Source organism: Protopterus annectens, chromosome 9.part0 (genome assembly GCF_019279795.1).
Source record: "Protopterus annectens isolate FY-2018-M chromosome 9.part0, PAN1.0, whole genome shotgun sequence".
Taxonomy (NCBI): Eukaryota; Metazoa; Chordata; order Ceratodontiformes; family Protopteridae; genus Protopterus; species Protopterus annectens.
This window is the reverse complement of record NC_056743.1, coordinates 1,619,007,110-1,619,028,731: the sequence shown is the minus strand read 5'-3', so window position 1 is coordinate 1,619,028,731 and position 21,622 is coordinate 1,619,007,110. Positions and strand designations below refer to the sequence as shown.

The 21,622-nt window shown below is 38.2% G+C and overlaps 1 protein-coding gene across 1 annotated transcript in view; it reads left to right on the top strand.

Moving 5' to 3' along the window:
- Positions 1 to 21,622, top strand: part of LOC122810730 (latent-transforming growth factor beta-binding protein 1-like) — a 573,718-nt gene that overhangs the window by 101,617 nt on the left and 450,479 nt on the right. The window contains exons 13-14 of the mRNA XM_044082294.1: positions 866 to 1,015; positions 2,747 to 2,896. Coding sequence (XP_043938229.1) covers positions 866 to 1,015; positions 2,747 to 2,896 — 300 coding nt within the window. The remainder of the gene's footprint in view (positions 1 to 865; positions 1,016 to 2,746; positions 2,897 to 21,622) is intronic.

Below are 21,622 nucleotides of genomic sequence, written 5' to 3'. Positions count from 1 at the left end.
TATGCATATATGTCTGCAATAAATTAAATATAAAAGACATTCTCATTGCAGTAGTTAAGAATTACTGTTGAAATAGTAAAACATTTCTTGTTTCATAAATATGACTTATTTGTATGAAAAATAATTACCCCACTGCAAGAATAACTCTAAAATCATGCCTAATTCTAACCTAAACCTTATATCTAACCCCAAGCCAGCCCTAACTCTAGCTATGAAGTCAATTAATTCTGCAAGCATTACAGCAAGACAGTTGACACAATCTTCTTTCATCTCAGACAACATGTAGCCAAACTGAAATCATCGTTTTTAAAAATGGGTTTCAGCATTTTTATTGACCAATTGTCTTTCCTCAGATGCAATGGAATTTAGAAATTAAAGTGAAATCAGCTTTTTTTAAAAATGGGTTTCAGCATTTTTATTGACCAGTTGTCTTTCCTCAGATGCAATGGAATTTAGAAATTAAAGGAATAAAATATCGCAAAGAAAAATTGGATAAATGTATTTATATTAAGTTTTAGGCAGCAAGTAGTAAGCGCCTTGTGTTTTGTGTATGAGCACACTATTTGCTGCAACAGTCTAAGAATGAGGAAGTCGCTTTGTGTGTATAAAATATGTCAGTCCGTAAGTTAGATAAAGAAAATTTAGGAGAAGAACAGGCCCATGGCAATGAAACTGTAAATATATTTCTAGGTCTATGAAATGGCAAGTAAACCAGTTACTTCTTTATGTTTTTTAATGTACACAAGACTATAACTTAATGGACATGTTTTTCTGTTCGGTATCTAATTAATAAATGTATACAGCTGTCATTTGTTTAAAAGTCATATCTTTACATATACTTGATATTTTGTTTTGTGAAACACAGATATAAATGAGTGCACTGAATACAATCAAACTTGTGGTAACTACTCTATCTGCAATAATACCAATGGGAGTTACTACTGTACGTGTCAAAAAGGGTTCAGGTCAACATCTGGGGAAGATACCTTCACAGATTCAAAATATTTTTGCAATGGTAAGATATTAATGCTGTAAAGGCATTTTTCTTGTTCAGTGAACATTACTTCTGTGTTTGTAATATCATGCATTTGTTACTAAGATGTCTGTTTATAGGATTTAGATTTTTTTTACCTACACATTAGAGACTGTTGAGCTTAACAATTGGTATAAAACCTGACATTGCTAACACAGTTCACTATCATAAGAGAGAAGCTGTAGTAGTAAATCATTAACTTTTACATATAGTATCAAGTGATACAAGGAGGCAGTTATAGTATATTCACAGCCATCCGGCTGGGCCGTGCAGTTTATACAGCTATTAAGTGATGCGCTGTGCAGCTTGTATAGCTGGTAAGTGATGAGCCCTGCAGCTTGTACAGCTGTTATGTAATGAGCTGTGCAGCTTGTATAGCTGTTAAGTGATGAGATGCAGCTTCATTCATTTCACTCTTAAATACTTGTAGAGGAGCTAGTTAGGGCACGCAGCACACTGGTTAGATAAGATTAATACTGACCAAATGCAGATGTTCAAACAAGTAAAAAAACTACTACGTTCCTTTTTCAAATTAATGCATTTATTTTACACTGATTTTTTTTACAACTGTTCATCATATGATCACTGCCCAACATTTTCGCAGAGAAGTATTTCGCACCTCATTAGTGCAATTGATGGCATACGTAAATGTGCTAAGGCATGTCTCATTGTCTGTGAAGTATGCATGCATTTTCTTTTGATATTTTAATGTCTTTTGTTAATGAATTTTGATTCCTTTTTTTATGTGCAGGGCATTATTTATGTAATTTTTTCCCTACTTTAGAAATACATGTTTTTCATATTTCAGATACTTAATAATTGTATTCTATTCTGTGATATACAGACAGAGATGCATACCAATATAACAGAACAGTATGTGGTAATAAGTCTGCCAAAATTTAACTAGGATTTATTTTACTATATTTCGAGTCAGATATGCATATATGTCTGCAATAAATCATATGTAAAAGACATTCTCATTGCAGTAGTTAAGAATTACTGCTGAAATAGTAAAACATGTCTTGTTTCATAAATGTGACTTATTTGTATGAAAAATGAATACCCCACTACAAGAATAACGCTAAAGACATGCCTAATTCTAACCTAAACCTTATATCTAACCCCAAGCCAGCCCTAACTCGAGCTATGAAGTAAATTAATTCTGCAAGCATTACAGCAAGACAGATGACACAATTTTCTTTCATCTCAGGCAACATTTGGCCAAACTGAAATCAGCATTTTTAAAAATGGGTTTCAGCATTTTTATTGACCAGTTGTCTTTCCTCAGATGCAATGGAATTTAAAAATTAAAGGAATAAAATATCGCAGAGAAGAATTGGATAAATGTATTTATACTCAGTTTTAGACAACACGTAGTAAGCACCTTGTGTTTTGTGTATGAGCGCACTATTTGCTGTAACAGTCTAAGAATGAGGAAGTAGCTTTGTGTGTATAAACTATGTCAGTCCTTAAGTTAGACAAAGAAAATTTAGGAGAAGAACAGGCCCATGGCAATGAAACTGTAAATATATTTCTGTGTCTATGAAATAGTAAGTAAACCAGTTACTTTTTTATGTTTTTTTTGTACACAAGATTATAACTTAATGGACATTTTTTCCTTTTCACTATCTAATTAATACATTTTTGCAGCTGTCATTTGTTTAAAAGTCATATCTTTACATATACTTGATATTTTTGTTTTGTGAAACACAGATATAAATGAGTGCACCGAATCCAATCAAACTTGTGGTAACAACTCTATCTGCACTAATACCATTGGGAGTTACTACTGTACGTGTCAAAAAGGATTCAGGTCGACGTCTGGGAAACATACCTTCACAGATTCAAAATATTTTTGCAATGGTAGGATATTAATGCTGTAAAGACATTTTTCTTGTTCAGTGAACATTACTTCTGTGTTTATAATATCATGCATTTGTTACTACCATGTCTGTTTATAGAATTTAGATTTTTTTTGACCTACACATTAGAGACTGTTGAGCTTAACAGTTGGTATAAAACCTGACATTGCTAACACAGTTCACTATCATATGAGAGAAACCGTAATAGTAAATCATTAGCTTTTACATATATATCAAGTGATACAAGGAGGCAGTGATAGTATATTCACAGCCATCCAAGTTACTTAGTTTTCTGCTGTTCTAGATGTCAGTAACACAATGATCTAGGCTGCCTGCCTTATGTTAAGGTAGGTGAGCTTGTTCCAGCTTCTTCATCATATCCTCCCCTATCAAGTTTTAATTGTGATGAGGGCTAAATTCCTATGAACCACAGAACCAGCTCAAATTATATCATTTCTTACATCTCTAGTCAGGAGTTTGTTTTGAGAATCACTTACATTAGTCAACTAATAACCAGTTTTCCTGAAAAAGGCCTTTTCACTCATTGTCACTTAACTTTGTTTATCATCTGTATGTATATGTATATTTATTTAGTTAGTTTTGTTTATTTTATTTTACATTTGTTAACAGGGAAAGTCCGACTGGATACAAATCCATTTTCAGCAGAGGCCCGGGGAGAAAAGCTCCAAATAATAAGTAAACAAGGCATACAAAAAATAAGGCAAATATATAACATCAGTATACATATAACAAGATATGGAATACAATCTAAATCAATACATTGTGAACATGCATTAAGTTGCAGCTATACATCAAAATTTACATATATTGAATTAATGACATTAACAGTGATAAATTCTTCATAAAATACTAGTTAGTTAGATTCCTTATACATTAAGAGCCAGATTAGGATATCTAATACATAACAGGATTTTGGGTACATTTCATGGCTAGTTAACATGGAGGATATTAGTTTCAAGTGGAAGGGAATTTGAAGGTAGGTAATGAAAGATATTTACAGGGTAAGTAAGGAGTAAACAGAATCAACCAGGGGATAGCATTGAGTCCATTTATTCTTATTCTTATCTTCTGGAATTACTTTACGTATAACTGTTAGCAGTCTTACAATTACGTGCTACTAGTATTGCTAAGCATTTGTCAGTGTCGTGCTGATTTGACATAATATTGCGACATATATGTTTCTGATTATTTCTGGTCTTCGCAATTTTCTTTTAAGGACTCCATTGAAACTGGAATCCTTCCAGTGGGATGTTCCCTGCCAATAAATAAGTAAACAAGCAAATAGGAAGCAAATAAATGCATCCATATTTTGTTAGCCGTTGACAGGATAGTATCTATCATTCAAGTATGATTAATCTATGTTTTATTTATTGATTGATTATTTGATTTTTTTCAACCAGGCAGGTTCCCATTAAATTGTTTCCCCTTTGAAAGTGACACATAAGGAGGGATTTTTTTTTTGTAAAACAAAGATACAAATGTGCATATAAGAAAAAGAAAATGGAATGTTGGTCTGCATAGCGTATCAAAAAGTAAAGAAATATAGCGATTAAAATGACATTCATAAACTGTATTATACAAAATTAAACCTAGAGTAAAAGAAGAAAGAAAAAAGTGTACTTGTGATTCGGATAAAGGTTACTTTTGTCACGATTAACCTGTTATGTACCACATTTGCTAGGCGGCTGAACCTAAAGTGTATTTCAGCCAACCCACAGGAAAAAAAAGGAAGGGATTTCACCTCGCAAACTTCCAATGCAAGAGGGGATGTATTGCATATCATTTAACTATCATCAACTCCAATGACACTGAATCACCCAGAAATTATGGCATATCTTTGGAAAACCAGTGGCTGACACAGTGAAATATGACTACATGAGAGTCATTTGGTCCTCATCTAGATATATAATTTCAATACAATTGTGAGCTGCAAAATAATTAATGATAAACACAGAAATAAATGTTACATGAAGATTATTTACCATGTACATATTTAGTTTCATAATATTCAACATTATACAAGATCTTCAAAACTTTCAGGTCTTATAACACTGGTATTAGGTAAGTAAGATAAACATTTTCAGACTCTAGCACCTTCCTTCATCATGTCATGCCTCATCATCAGGGACTAAGCCTTTCCCTCATCATGTCATCCCTCATCATTAGGCTCTAAGCCCTTCTCTCATTATGTAATGCCTCATTATCAGGCTTTAAGCCCTTCCCTCATCATGTCATACCACATCATCAGGCTCTAAGCCCTTCCCTCATTATGTAATGCCTCATCATCAGGCTGTAAGTCCTTCCCTCATCATGTCATACCTCATCATCAGGCTGTAAGCCCTTCCCTCATTATGTAATGCCTCATCATCAGGCTGTAAGCCCTTCCCTCATCATGTCATACCTCATCATCAGGCTGTAAGCCCTTCCCTCATTATGTAATGCCTTATCATCAGGCTGTAAGCCCTTCCCTCATTATGTAATGCCTTATCATCAGGCTGTAAGCTCTTCCCTCTTCATGTCATGTCTTATAATCAGGCTGTGACCCGTTCCTTCATAATGTAATGCCTCATCCTCAGGCTCTAAGCCCTTCCCTCATCATGTCATGCCTCATAAGTAGGATCTAACCTCTTCCAACATAATGCCATGCTTTATCATCAGTCTCTAACCTCTTCTGTCTTCATGTCATGCCTCATCAGCAGGCTGTAAGCCCTTCCTTCATAATGTAATGCCTCATCCTCAAGCTCTAAGCCCTTCCCTCATCATGTCATGCCTCATCATCAGGCTGTAAGTCCTTCCCTCATCATGTAATACCTCATCACCAGGCTCTAACCCCTTCCCTCACCATGTCATGCTCCATCTTTACTAACTTTAGATATGTTTTTGATATTCATTGAGCTAACCCAGAGAAATGGCCCTCAGCATTTTAATTGCATATTTGTGTACATTTTCTTGTACTTTGATGTTTTCTTGTCATCATCTACCTTGTTTATGAACTGTTTACCTTTGCAAAATTTTTTAAATCAGATCTTTCTTTTTTTGTCTAATTTTTTAGATCGTTATGTTTTACATTCCTCTCCCTGAGTAGTTTTGACCTTGTTCCCTACTCAGGACCAAACACCACTCTACCTAGGACTTGTTTGTTTGTATAGGGTCTATTCACTTCACACTATGCTTATTCTACAAAGCCTTTATTTGCTTAATATGTGTGCACCAGGTGATACTGACTGTGCTGAATGTGGCTTTGCCAGTTGTAGCTATTGTCGATAGAATATCAATGTATATCTAAGTACATAGTGTAGATTAATGTGTGTGTGTGTGTGTGTGTGTGTGTGTGTGTGTGTGTGTGTGTGTGTGTGTGTGTGTGTGTGTGTGTGTGTGTGTGTGTGTGTGTACCTTTAGGAAGCTATTTAAGGGCTTGCACAAGTGTTTAAATACTGAGCATGTGCAAGTCTGACTGCCATTTTGTAGCAAGCTGTTGAGATGTAAGCATGTATGTATGTAAGATCTGTCTGTTAGACTGTTTGTTTGCATTTTATGATGCTGCTATCCATCCTGATGTGTTCCTATGTATTACAGCATCTAAATGAAAAAAACCACTTTCTTGTTATCTATGTTAGAGAGAGATGAGCAGCATGGAGTCAGAAGCAGCATGTCTAAAAAGGGACATGGTACCAAAAAAGGTTTGGCTAAAACAACTTAAGGCTTTTGCTTGGAACTGGTGGAATATGGAAGAGTGAATCATCCCTATAATATGCATACTTGCAAAACAGGTCAGAAACTAATTTCATCTCAACTTGCTCAGCACTATTTCTTAGTTGTAAAATATGAAATGAGGCATGCAAAACATTGTAAGCGATATTTGCATAAACTGATATGTACGATATTGATAAAATATTTGAATTACTGTGCAAAATGTTTGAAATAAAGTTCAAATTGCATAAAACTAATAAAATAAGGGGAAATTGCTGCATTTTCCAAAGTATGTATTTTTCGTATTAAGCAAAGATTTCCAAGTTATCAGAAATGTATAAAGTGTTTGCATGTTTGTGCAATGTTACAGTAAAGTTATTTCGCAGAAAACAGCCATTACAGAGCATATTTTGCAAAGTACAGTATTTCTGAGAGTTTTTTGTGCATTTGAATGTTATTACAAGCTCACAGCATAGTTTGTTCGTGCATAATTATAAGGGCCATATTTTCAGTGTGTTTGTACATACTTTGTGGGCATGGCAGATGGATTTCAAAAATCCAGTGCACTTGTGTTTGACAGCAATACTGCTGAGAACTGAAGAGTGTTTGAGAAAGAGTATGACATTTTCATACAGGCTGCATTTTCTGATAAACATGGCCAGACAAAGGCATTTATTCTGCTTAATTTAGCTTTGTCAGAAGCCATAGAAAAGGAACATTTGTTTGTGTATGCACCTGCTATCTATACAGATTGGGGGAAAACCATCATATTGTTGTACAGGCTGAGTCAAGGGAGGACCCAATGTGCTTGAAATGTAAATTTAGAAAAATATGTAACCCCAAGAAAAATGTCACAATGGAAAAGCACTTATTTTATACAAGGGATCAAAAGCCTGGTGAAACTTTCACAGCATATGTAACTAACCTGAGAAATAAGGCTAAACATGCAGATTTGGTGGTTTAAGGGATGAGCTGATAAAGGACAGACTTGTGCGTTGTATTAAAGATGATGCTGTGAGAAAGATTTTGATTCATGACAGTGATTTAACTTTGAATAAGGCCATTGAGATTTGTTAGATATACGAGCTCACAGAAAAGCACACAAATATTCGTACTAACGAGAATATCTCTAGAAGGCACAGTGATAAAACTCATGTTGATAGTATGCAGCATGTGGTTAAAAGAAACAGGCATGAGCACGTGGCAGCCACTGTAACCCCTGCAGTACTAACTGGTAAACCCCAGAACTTTCTAGAAAATTCTAGAGTTAGCACAGTCTCAGTGAAGCATAAGATAGAGACAGCAAACTCAAAGTATGGGCCCCAACCTAGTTTCATTGTCAACTGCCGTAATTCTGGTGGAAGTCACGAATCTAAAAGGGAAAAATGATTAGCTTTTTGTCAGCAGTGCCACAAATGCAATAAATGGAATAATTTCAAGAGGGTTTGTAAATCAAAAGGCCCACATTCTTTTATTAAGAAGGAACATTTTAAGAAAAGAGTTGCTCAATTAGAAAGCTGCAACCCTACTCTTCATGTTGATGGTGTGTTAGTGCTTCATGAAACAGTTAATGCAGTAGATTTAAGGGCAAAGAATGAATTATTTTGCACTGTTTGGATAAATGGCAAACCCATAGAGCTCAAAATTGATACAGGTTCTAAGTGCAATGTTATGTCTGCAGAAATATTTGCTAGTGTGTGTAATGGTGAAATAGTTGATTTGGCAAGGTGGTGGTGAAGAAATTCAAACCAAAGACTCAGTAGTGCTTTCATGTTATTCTGCTGGGAGAAGCTATGACGTATCATTTTATGTGGTCAAGAGGCATAGCCATTCATTACTAGGGCTCAGAGACAGTTTGAAAATGAGACTGCTTTCATTTAACAAGGAAGTCCACCATATTAGCTTAAAAGACCACTACTCTAATTTCAGCCAGTACATTTTTTCCACCTATGCTGATCTGTTCGAAGTCAAACAAGGCAAACTTCCAGTTGTGTAGTCCATGAAGTTAGACCCAGAGGTCAGTCCAGTTGTCAGGCCAGCATGTAAAGTTCCAATAGCCATGCAGGATGGAGTCAAAGTCGAGTTAGATAAAATGGTGTGACAAGGTGTGATTTTTCCTGTTGTTTTTTCAGCTCCAGCTGAATGTGGTTTTTCAACTCTAACTGAATGGATATCTCCCATCATGGTAGCTCGTAAGAAAAGCTCAGATGACATCAGAATATGTGTTGATCCACAAGATTTGAACAAAGAGCTAAAAAGACCTCATCGTCCAATGTGCACAGTTAAAGAAGTAGCAGCCTTGCTGCCAAATGCCACTGTTTGTTTTCTGTTTTAGATGCTAAGAGTTCATTTTGGCAAATTCAGCTTGACAAGAAATCCACATTGCTCACTACATTCAGTACTCCTTTTCGCAGGTACAGATTTTTGAGAATGCCACTTGGGATAAATTCTGCAAGTGAAGTCTTTCAACGAGCTATGATGCAATTTTTTTTCTGGGCATCCTTGTGCTATTATAGTAGATGACATACTAGTAGGAGGTCATGGTGAAGCTGAACATGATAGAAACCTCCAAAAAGTTCTGGAAAGGGCACATCAAGTGTATCTTAAGCTCACTTATGTTGGTAATTTATTTACTAGTTCAGGCCTATGACCAGACTGTTCTAAACAAACAGGCATTCTCGAGATGCCAGCACCAGACAAAGTTCAAGCCCTGCAATACTTTCTTGGCATGGTCAACTATCTAAGCAACTTCATTCCAGACTTGAACCAACTTTCAGAACCACTTAGAAAGCTAACACTTTAAGATGTATCCTGGTCTTGGTTAGAGTAACACCAAAGAGCATTTGATGTTCTGAAACAAAAAATTGCTAGTCCACCAACTCTCAATTACTATGATATTCACAAGCCAGTTACACTTCCCTGTGATGCTTCAAAATTTGGTGTTGTCACAGTCAGTCTAAAAGAGGATGCAGTCTGCCCAGATTGAGAAAGAGCTTTTTGCAATTGTTTGTATGTTCAAAGTTCCATGATTATGTTTATGGTAGACCTATCCAGATCAAAACACCACCAACCTCTAGTCACTATCTTGAGAAAGCCTATGCAGTCAGCTCCAGCCAGATTAAAATGCATGATGTTAAGATTGCAAAAGTATAATTTCACTCTTGTCTACAAGAAAGGCAAACTTCTTTATCTTGCTGACACATTATCCAGATCACCAAGAAACACCACAGAACAGCATGAGAATGACAGCCTTGATTTTGAAGTAATGGAAGTTAGAAGTTTTTCTTCCACACGTCTTGATGAGCTGAGAGATCATACAGCCACAGATCCAGTTTTACAAAGGGTCAACCACTTTATCAATCAAGGATGGCCATCAAAACAATCTACTTTACCTCAATAAGTGCAACCTTATTTTCCATACAGAGATGAGATTTCATCTGGCAATGGTATTATTATGAAAGGTCCTAAAGTAATTGTTCCAAAGTCCTTGAAACAAGAGTACATCACTATCTTGCATTGTGGTTACCGAGGTACTGAGTCTACCAAAAGAAGGGCAAGAGGACTAGTATTTTGGCCTTCTATGTCACAAGATATTGAGAGAGCACATTTATCTTGGTATGTGTATAATAGCACTAAGCCACATCAATAGAAGGAACCACATCGGCTAAACCAGATTCTGGAACTACCTTGGTTGACAATAGCCTCCGATATTTTTGAGTGGAATGGTCAACATTATTTGGTGTTAGTAGACTCGAACTCTGATTGTTTCCTAACCTAGCATCCAGTACAGTCATTACTAAGAAGAAGCATCATTTTTCAGTACATGGTACTCTGAACAAAGTTATTTCTGACAATGGCACGCAGTTTACAAGCCAACAGTTCAAAAGATATGCTGAAGAATGGGACTTTACTCATGTCACAAGTAGTCCTGAGTACCCGCAGTCAAATGGTTTGGCAGAACATGCAGTTCAAAGTGCAAAACAGTTACTTGAGAAATCAAAATGAGACAATAGTGATGTTTTCTTGAATCACAGAAATATTCCTTGTGATAAACATCTTGGTTCACCTGCTCAGAGACTTCTGTCGAGACAAACCAGAGCTACATTACCAATCAGTAGTCAATTGCTGGTTTTGTGTGTCAAGATCAATAGTTCAGTGAAAAACCAATCTGTTGAAGAAGTGCTTTACCCAGAAATCCTACTATGATAAGACCAGCAAACCACTCAATTCATTACGAGAAGGAGAAGTGGTAAGGATGCAAATGTCCAAATGTTATGATTGTACTGGTGAAGAGAGTATTTGCCCAGAGCCGAGATCATACATTGTGGAATCACAAGTTGCAGACTTTAGGCAGAATCAGAAGCATTTACTACCACTGTCTAAGCCTATACCACAGCACATAGCCTGTGAGAAAGACTCCTTATCTCAGAGTGAGTTGTCTGGTGTTCCAGTTCCAGAGGACATTCCTATTCCTGTGATGAACCCACAAGTTCCTGATATGAGATGTGCATCAAAGACTGTTCCTGTTGCTAAATTTAGTCCAGATTATTATGTTATAAGATATGGTCGCATCTCTAAACCCTGTAACAGATACAAAGCAACTTGGACATGAACACTGTGTTTTGTTTCTAATGTCTATAACAATGCATGTCTAACTCTAGTATTACTTTTACAAAGGGCAATCTTTTTAAGAGAGAGGATGTAGTGTATGTACCTTTAAGAAGCTATCCAAGTGCTTGCACAAGTGTATACAATCTGAGCATGTGCAAGTTTGACTGCCATTTTGTTGTAAGCCGCTGAGATGAAAGCATGTATGTATGTAATGTCTGTCTGTTAGCCAGTTCATTTGTATTTATGATGCTGCTATCCATCCTGATGTGTTTCGATGTATTAAGGCATCTAATATCCCACCTGCTTATCATCTGTGTTAAAAAGAGCCAAGCAGCACATAGGTATATCAACAACTTTTTTCCCTTCATTTCCAGTTTTCATTATGGAATGTCATCAGAGTCTAAGAAGCATGAGTTCTACTGGCATAAAATTCCACCCCAGGACAGGAGTGTTTTGTGCACTGAGTGTCTTTACAAGTGCAGCATTTAAAGTCAGAGTGCAAGAGATGCAAGGTGTTGGTCAAACAGAATTTAACAAATAGGAGTAATAAGCTTGTATTAATTTAATTACTAAGATGAGTTATCCACTTATGTGTGTCTTCTTCCTACAAAGAATCAAAGATCATTCCACTGTTTTGCCCCCAAGCCAAAATAAATAGACAGATAAATAAATAAATAAATAAATAAATAAATAGAGATAAGGTTGAGGATCTAAAGAAGAGGGAAACCTTAGAGAAGACCATTTCTGTGAAGGAATCTTCTCCTGTTTTTCTGAACTGGTGAGGATGTGAGGAGGTGTAGGAGGAGGTACAGAATTAATCTATGTTTCTAAAATAGTGATAAATGTGCTGGAGAATTATCTACTGAGTCTTTCTAGAAAAGCCACTGTCTTCTGTTTTGGAAGCAGATCAGACATGAGAGCTCCCTCTGGACCTAGGTCTGCCAGAATGGTCAGGTTTATTTTATGCACCAGGAGTTACTGTATCTCCTTGATCATTGACTGTATGAAGATGATGAAGGCTCTTTTGTAGGAAGATGTAGAGGCAGGTCACATCACTCCCCCCTCTGAGTTCAGGATGTACAGTTATGTTTTGTTTTCTTTTGTGTATGGGTCCTCCACAGCCTCTTTTTTGGCTTTAATCCCAATGAAGCCAGATAAACACTTCCACAGTAATTCTGCATCATTATCTATTGGCTGCTGATGTCCAGGATGAAGGTGCAGATTTCTTACCATTGCCAATGTCCTTGGTACTATTTTGAATGCTGAACTCCTTGGCTTTCCAGCCCTCGGCTCTAAAAGATTTGTTTGCCAGTCTAAATGATGTTGGATCTCTACATATTAATGATCAATGTTAAGAGATTGATATCAGTGGCATCAGGGCTGTTGGAGCATGATCTGGTTGGTGCCCAGCCCACTCCTTCAGTATTAATGTCTTTGCAGATGATTGTTTCAACATCAACATTGTTATCAGTGTTGCTGACTTTGCTGCATGGGCATCTACAAAAGCTCCAACTTCAGTTTGTAACTTCACATCATGGGGCAGGGGATCCACAGCCCAATGGTGTTCAAGTGGGTCTGGATTCACTTCCATTTCTTCCTTATAATCCCTGGACCAGTGGCAGCTGGTGGCTTCAAATCAAAGTGGGGTTGCAGGAGACAGCTGATTGGGTAGGGCCAACTGGAAGGAGTATGGCCAACTAGAAAGGGTGGGTCTACACTAAAAACTGCAAAAACTGGGACTTTAATTAAATACGCTGCCCTGGGTGCCAAACTGTCATTATGAGAGTTCAATCAAGACAAAATGAAGTGTAGAAGAAAAAAATATTTCAATGCATTGGCTATATGACAGCTTACTTAATATCTGTATGGAAACAAAAAGGTTGTGAGGTATGAAAAAAGAAATTACTTTTTAAATACATTACGAGAATGCCAGTCAAAATCAAGTATAAAAAACAAGCAGCACTCAACTCAAATCACTTATTGCACTGCAGTTCTAATTATAATTTATATTCAGCTTTATAAAAGTACCAAGTAACATGCTGAAAGTAGCAAACTCTATGATACCCCTACATGTAAAAATGTTTCTTAGCCAAAAAAGACCTGCTGCCTGACAACAACTATCTACTTGTTTCTTGGGGAAAACATGATCAAAGTAAAAAATGAACAGCAAACAAGAAATAAGCTCAAGATAAATTGCTTAAAGGATTACTGCACATGATATGGACCACACATGATAGATTGGCATTCTGTTTAGTTTACAGGTAAAGCCTGCAAAGATGTCTGCAAGTCTCCAACAAATGTAATGAGGTTCTGAAAATACTATAATCCTGTCCTTTATTACAAATACCGTCATATACATTTCAATACCTAAGGCTTATACACTATCTAGTTTTGTAAATATTATCTGCATGGCAACAACAAAAAGGCTTTCAATGTTGGTAATTCTTTAACAGTATGCTTATTAAAGCTTACTTGCATCTTACAGTCTCAGACAAGGTTACCTGATGGTCATTAAAGCATTGCTACTTAAACACAGAGCAACAGGCTATGCAACAACATGCATTTTCTGAATAAGAAGAAGCATAAATCAACAGTATAAAAATATGACAGAAAATCAGAACATTCTGCAAAATCAAGGACAGATGAAAAGCCACTGTAGTACGTGTGTCTACCCTGGATGGGAGGATACTCTGCACACTTACACTGCATAACTGTTCCTTGCCTTGCTTGGACACATCCAGAGTCACTATGTGAGGGAGTGGGGTGCAACAAGTATGTGACAATTTGAAATGTCTCTGGCTGGCAGTGATGGACTTGACACATTTGTCATACCTCTCAACCTCAGGGCAAAAAATCTGGAGAAAGCCATTAATAGAAGTGGGATAAAGGCACCAAAATAAGGACAGTTTTTAAATATTGCTCTTATAAACTTAGAAAGATAATAAGTAGGTCTTGCATTAGTATGAACTTTCTGAAGGGTATACAATCTGAAATTCAAATGTCTGTTATTATTTTCTAACTTCAGTCTTTAATAATTTGCCACTAATTTGCCAGAAAAATCACAATTTTGTGAAAAATGGACTAAAAATGTGATACAAAAATATAAAATAGCCACACAATACAGCTGGGAACTTGTCAAAGAAGGGACACTTTTTTAATATTAATACTGTTAACTTGAGCAGCTGACAAAATAAGAGAATCTACATGCATTTTGGAAATTAAAAGTAATCTATTACTCTGATCATTACAATTATTTATTATTTGTAAACCCTCCACGTTTTCTTCCAAATTTGCCATTTTGCGGAGGGATTATTAGGGGAAGAGCAACATTCTGAGCCACAATCGGGGACAGTTGAGGATATACCTAATTCTATAAAGTGATGTATTTGCTCGTACCTCTCAACCTCTTAATGCAGGAAATCTGGACAAGGCCAAATATACTGGGGGAACATACAAACAGTACTAAAAATTGCTCTTGCATAAACTTAGACAGTTGACAGAATAACAGGTCTTGCTTTAGCATGCATTTTTCTGAAGAATATGAAGTCTGAAACTCAATGTTCGCTATTATTTAGTGACTTCATTCCTAAATGATTTGCCAAAAAAACACAAATGTTATGAGGAACAAACCAAAAATAAGAAGCAAAAATCTATTCATTCTGCAAAAATCTGAACAGTTGAGAGTTATAGTTCAGCTGGGGCTGAGTTTGCCACCCTTCCCCCCTCACAAAATCATGGTTGAATGGGGCTTCCCCCCTGCAGCTATTCCAATGTCCCATTACTTGGCTATTTCACCCCATTTACCATAAACACTGTAATGTGCATAGTGCTTTACTTCTACGATGATTTGGGTTTCATTTAAAAGTTTTATTTTACATTTTATAGCACAAACACTAATAGACATCTACTAAACAAAGCAATGCAGTTTCACAATGAAAATAGACTTAGCATTAAAACTTCTCTGCCCTTGAAGCTCACATTCATTGAAACAGCATCGAAACCCACATTCAAAGAAAATACATCTGGCCAGTGGCAGATAACGATTAACTTTGAGCTGTTTTCAAATCATAGGACCCTTGCACAGGAAACATACATGTGTTCTTTGATACACCTTACTGATTGTACTAAATTATATTCCTTGTATAATACAATACAGTTGTTAGATGGCATTTTAAATTTATTGCTTTGAACATTTTTCCAGTAAACAATGAAACAAAATGCATGCACCAATAATGACAAAACTGGCCAATTCAGAACATTTCCATCATAAAAGTCTACTCAAACTTCTACAATCCACCAGTATCAGTAAATATGTACAATCTTTGCAGAAGTAAACATCATCTAAATAATTCCACATTAAAGAGATCTGTAACTAATGAAGAGTTTGCTGCTACAACACAACTTTTTATTTCATTGTTTCATCTACAAATAAAGTGCCTGTTGCTCTTGAGGAATAAATTGCCTATGCTACATTAAAAAAGTTAAGCTAGTAATATTGCAATAGGGAATGGATGGCAAACTGATAAGAGGTTCATCGTTACTAGGTATCTCTGCCAAAGAGGACATTCTCAGGACTGGAGCATCCACCCTCTTTAAAAGTACAACACAGTACAGTATCGTTAATGTATCTATATACTGTGGGAGTAGAACCCACAGTTGTCTGTATCAAAAGCAAGTACACTACCTGTTGTGCTATTAGCAACACAAGCAAGGACAAAATAAACAGCACTAAACTTCTTTTCAAGTTCTCAATTCCTTGTAAAATGCACTCAACACTCAACTGTATCTCTCAACTTTGAAGCACAAGAAATCTGGAAAAAAGCCAAAATTTATTGGGGGGGGGAGGCAAAAGCCCAAAAACTAGGGGCACATTTTAAACATTGCTTGCATAATCTTGGAAAGTTGCTAGAATAAAATGATGTGTTACCACCATGCATTTCACTGCCAAGCCTTGAACCCAGGACACTACAATCAGAGCAACATACCACTATGCCAAATCAGCTGTTTCTTGAAAGACAGATAGACTGAAACATAAATGGCTATCATTTAGTGAATTCAGTTCTCACCATATCTCTGCAGTTCTTATCACAAAACCTAGACAAAGCCAATGATGGGGGAATACAGCCACCAAACATATTCAGTGAATTCAGTTCTCGCCATAGCTGTTAGCACAAAAGTTAGTTGTAACTGCATAGACTTCTGGGATCTTTGTTGTTGCAGGCTGTCTTTTAATCCAGATTGTCTCATTAGCAGTCCAGATTCTGTGCGCATGCTCCAGATTGGTACAGTTCCAGGGCGGACTCGGGAAATGCCACGACTGCGCATGCGCAAGTTCTGCCACTCATTAAATTCCATGAGTGTGCATACGCAAGTTCAGGGACTCGCTTTTGTTGTTTTATTTTTTTCTCATGTTTTTATTTTATCTTTCTTTGTACCGCTGGAGTGGGGGTTGCAGTCCTGCAGTGCAATAGTATGAGCTTCCCATGCCCTGGACCCTTCCACACTAAAGGCAAGGAGAAATCACTTGTCTAACAGACAGCACATCACCTTCCTTTTGAATTCATCCATGCGATATGCTCATAGTGGAGACACAGGAGCTTAAAGAACATCAACTCCATTTTGAAGTCATCTACACCACACACTGACAATTAGAGATGAAAGAGATTCCCCACTTTTCATAGCTGAACAATAATTTGGTAAAGTAAAACTCCACTGCCAATCATGAGTGGACAGGTGATCTGCTGTGGCAAACCCTAACCGGGAAAAGCCATAGAAGAAGAAGATCAGAGATAATGCAGGGGGTCACCAGTTGAGCTACCCTTATTTGCAGAAAACACCATGCAAGAAACCCTCTTTTCATCCATCTCAGTTTCCTTGATGATACCTCCTACATACTAGATGGTTGCTTTTGCCATCAGGGAGGCATGGTGAGAGCCTGACATTGTGGTGCCAGTTCCTGGAGACCAGACAGGATCCTCTGGCCTCCTATGGATCCAATCTGTTGGGTCCAAATTTTAATCATAGATTAGATTTTTTCTGTGACAGCCATAAAATAAATTCTAATTCTGACTTTCTGGCAAATTGTTATCCCCTATGAAGGGAGCACATTATGTCTGAACCACTTTGAGTAGTAGGTATAGGTGTCTTCATTCTTTTCTGTGAGTGTACTCAGCTACCTATCTTACATGCAGTGATTCCAGTGTGATCTTACAGGTCACATATATAAACACTGAAGAAGTATCTCACAATGAGGTGAACTTAAAACTATTCTCTTTGGCAGTGACTTTATTTACATTTTTCAACATCATCATGCACCTGACACATGATGCCATAGATGGTGTGGAAAGGGGAGTAGATAATGGCATCACTACATGTTGTCAGGCCTAACTGTGCATTAAAGAAACTTGCTGACAATTTAAATACATTTTTATTGATTGTCCACTTTAATGTAGATAATTGTCTTGATTGCCCACTTTAATGTAGATAATGTATGCTGTCCTGAAGTTAAAGATAATGTGGTCAACAGTGAGAGAAAGGACAAAACAATCACACCTGTTGCTGTCATGTCTGAGACTCTGCAATACAGCTGACCAATGATTTTCAAGAGTCTGTGCCTGTTGTGGTACAGGCAAAGCCAACAGCATCAAAGAAATGGGAAATTTAGGAAGTATAACCATGGCCATAACAGTAATTTCCTGAATGAGGGTTCACTCAGGGGAATGTGTTCTAAGTAGAACCAGCTGTATTATGGCCACTCGTCTGGAGTGCAATAGCAAGAGACTCCCTTAAGCCCTGCCTGGGTGTCTTACTGTGCCGGAAATCTGCAGTCATTTGTCCCTCTGTCTTTCCATATGGTAGAACTTCACATGACACAGCTGGAGTTGGACAATCAATCTGTGAATGGGAAACAAAATTTGCCCCAGGACTGCCCTCTGTACTACTATTGGAAGAGGCAGCTCCTCAATGCTTTCTCCCATGCATTGGTCCCCTCAAATTATCTATGGTATGATTACAGTTATTCTCATTAGGGGTAATATATAATTATCAACTATGGGATGAGTAAGGCCAATCCATAACCAAATGAGATAAGTTATTTTGAACACAAAAAGGGAAACTGCCTAGATATGAAATGGTCCACAAGGGCAGCCAGCCTACCACTTACCTACAAACCTTTGAACCTATATACTAAGGATTTCTCTCTCTTCTTCCCATTCTTTCTACCTGACATCACATGTCAAAAGGGTATGACCTAAAGAAAAGTTTTAAATACTGTAAAAAAGGACCATCCAGAACATTCCACCACACCATAAATGATCTGAATATTACTCTAGGGTCTTTTTAGTTTCAAAAGGGGCCATGAACTCAGAACAATTCTACATCTCAGTAGTTTCAGTGAGTTCATTCCCAAAGAAAAATTCTTGATGGTCATGGTGCAGTTTTTTTTTTCTATTTCCTTTTCTCCCTACATCTGCTTACCATCAGGCTTCTCCCTATCAGCCATGATGATTCATTACCCCATCCTGGGCATTTCTCACTTAGGGCAACAGGCCATCCTGCAAGCAGCTTTAGTTGGATTTCTGCTGCTAGCAGTACCCAGGCAATGATGACATATTTATTTTGGATGGACCCTTCCCCTTTATCGGTGGATAGATGACCCTGCATCACTTCAGGATCCAGAATGCCCTCCCTGCTTCAGATATATGTCTCTATGCACTTGCAGTGAGAATTACAAGTGAAAAGAAGCATACATCTGAAGCAGGGAGAGCACTTAGGTTCATAGGTTCATAGGTTCATACTAGGCTATCTGCCCTAGGGCATTTATAAGCCTAGCCAGAATGTGTTTGGCTTTCGCCACCCATTTTAAATTTATTTTGCTATGCCCTTTTTCGAGGTTAGTATACTGTGCCTCTGTCTAACAGTGACACAGAAGTGATACCCGGGGTAAACCTATGATCTCCCATCCACTCATCAAGATTCCTCTTGAAGAGAGTCAATGAGGGACTCTGCCTAACTTGGACTGGGATTTTATTCCAGAGTGAAGGGAGCCTCTGGGTTATGAATCTGTCCCTCCAGCATGTCCTATTTATTTCAGTGCTGAGGTTCAAGTCTCTCACGCGCGTAGCTCGATGGGATTTGGATTTTCTGAGGTGCAGCATGTCCATTAATTCCAGGTTGGACATGGCTTTATACGTCAGGCACAGATCGCCTCTGAACAGGCGGTATGCCACTGAGTAGAGCTGGAGTTTCTTTAACCGGGCAGCATATGGCATCTGTTTGAGCCCTTTGATCCTCTTGGTGAGGTACTTTTGGAGTCTTTCCAGTTGCTGCAGGTGTCTGGTAAGGTACATCCCAAAAGGGGCATTGTACTCAATTATGGGCCTGATGAGGGATGAGTAAAGAGGCACGATGACGTCCCCTGATCTAGATGTGAATCCCTTCATGATTAGGTGGGCTATATAAAATGTTTTTCTGACCACTTTGGCCACGTGGTTGTCAAATGAGAGATTGCTATCAACTTGGGTCCCCAGGTCCCTAATTACTTCTTATGTACTTAATGGATTACCACCTATGTGGTAATTTGTGGGCACTTTGTTTTTGCCAAAGGGGATGACTATACACTTTTTGGCATTTAGCTTGAGGCCATGGCTCTGGCACCAGTTGTCTGTTTCTATGAGGCCCTTTTGGAGGATGCTTGTGTCGACTGAAGAGTCGATTATGGCACCCAGTTTGCAGTCATCTGCGAACTTGGTCAGCCACAGTCCTTCTGTGTTGGCCTGTACCTCCGAGAAATATATACCGAACAAGAGAGGTCCCAGGACTGAGCCTTGTGGGACACCACTTGTAACTGGTTTGGAGTCTGACATGGCTCCAGCAATTCTAACCATGTGGGTTCTGTCCTTGAGCCAGTTTGCAATCCATCTAGTGACATAGGGGTTTATATTTAAGCTGGTGAGCTTATCTATAATGCCCGAGTGGGGTATTGTATCGAAGGCTTTTGAGGTCCAGGTAGGCTGTGTGGACCACCTTCCCTCATCAATGGCCTTGGTGACTGTTTCAAAGAAATCAACCAGGTTTAAGAGGCAGGATCTGCCCTTAACAAAGCCGAACTGGGTAGGATCCAGTGTTTGTAGGTCCCCAATATCTTTATTTATGAGGTCCATGATGATCCTTTCCATAGCTTTGCAGACCAAGGTAGTCAGGCTTATGGGGCGATAGTTTCCAGGATCCGTTGAGGCACCACCTTTATGGAGAGGGACCACTGTTGCTGTACGCCACTCTTTGGGCACATATCCTGTAGTAAGGCTGAGATTGAACAGTAGTTTTATGTTTGGGTTTAGCTCTTCTTTGAGTTCATGTAGGACACAGCCCGGGACACCATCTGGTCCCATTGATGCTGTGTGTTTTGCTTTGGAGAGGGCGGCTCTTACCTGAGCATCTGAGATGTCAGGGGGGCAGCACTCTGCTGGGATAGATATTTGCCCTTTTGGTGGGGAGGGGGGGGAGAAGTTTGCACTGAACCTGTCAGCTAGGATGTTGGCAATGTCTGTGGGTTCGGTGTATTTTTTGTCATTTTGGACTATTTCTGAGCATATCTGGGAATTACCACCCAGGTTCCTAACATAACTAAAGAAAGCCTTGTGATTATCCTTAGTGTCCTGTGCAATTTTTCTCTTGAAGCTAGCCATAGACAATTTTATGTGTGCCCGTAGTTTTTTGCTAATACTGATCAGTGATGCCTTCCCTTTTTGGGATTTTGCTCTATCATTTAGTAGCTTCCTCCTTCTATTGTATAGTTTGTTTATGGCTGGGGTCCACCAGACAGGACGTCTGCCTTTGGAGGATTGGGTCTTGGTTTTATTTGGGATCGCATGATCCATGCATTCCTGAAGGTGTTCATAGAATGCATTTATAAAGGATTCTGCGGTCTGGGACATATTTTCCACAGGCCCAGGGGCTTTGAAGGATTCCACCTCAGTTTTGAGGAGTGTGAAATTTGCTTTAGAGAAGTTTTTCACTGTGGTTTTCTGGGCAGGGGGTGGGGTCGGGATGTGAATATCCAGTGAGATTAGTTTATGGTCTGATCTTACCAGTGAGGGATACACTTCTGGTCTGGAGCATAGAGTCCCCATGTTGGTGATGATCAGGTCCAGTATGTTTTCCCTCTTGTGGGAGTGGTAGCAAGTTGTTCCATAGCATTTGAGTTTATAAATTCTAGGAACCTTTGGGCTAGGGTGTTGGAGCTAGAGTAATGCTCCCAGTCTATGTTTGGGTAGTTGAAGTCACCCAATATAATGGTGTTTGGAGAGACCTTCATATTTTCCAGTGTTCTCAGGAAGGCCGAGTGGGGTTCCTGGGTTTGGGAGGGTGGTCTGTAGCAGGCTATAAACTGGAAGGCAGTTTTACC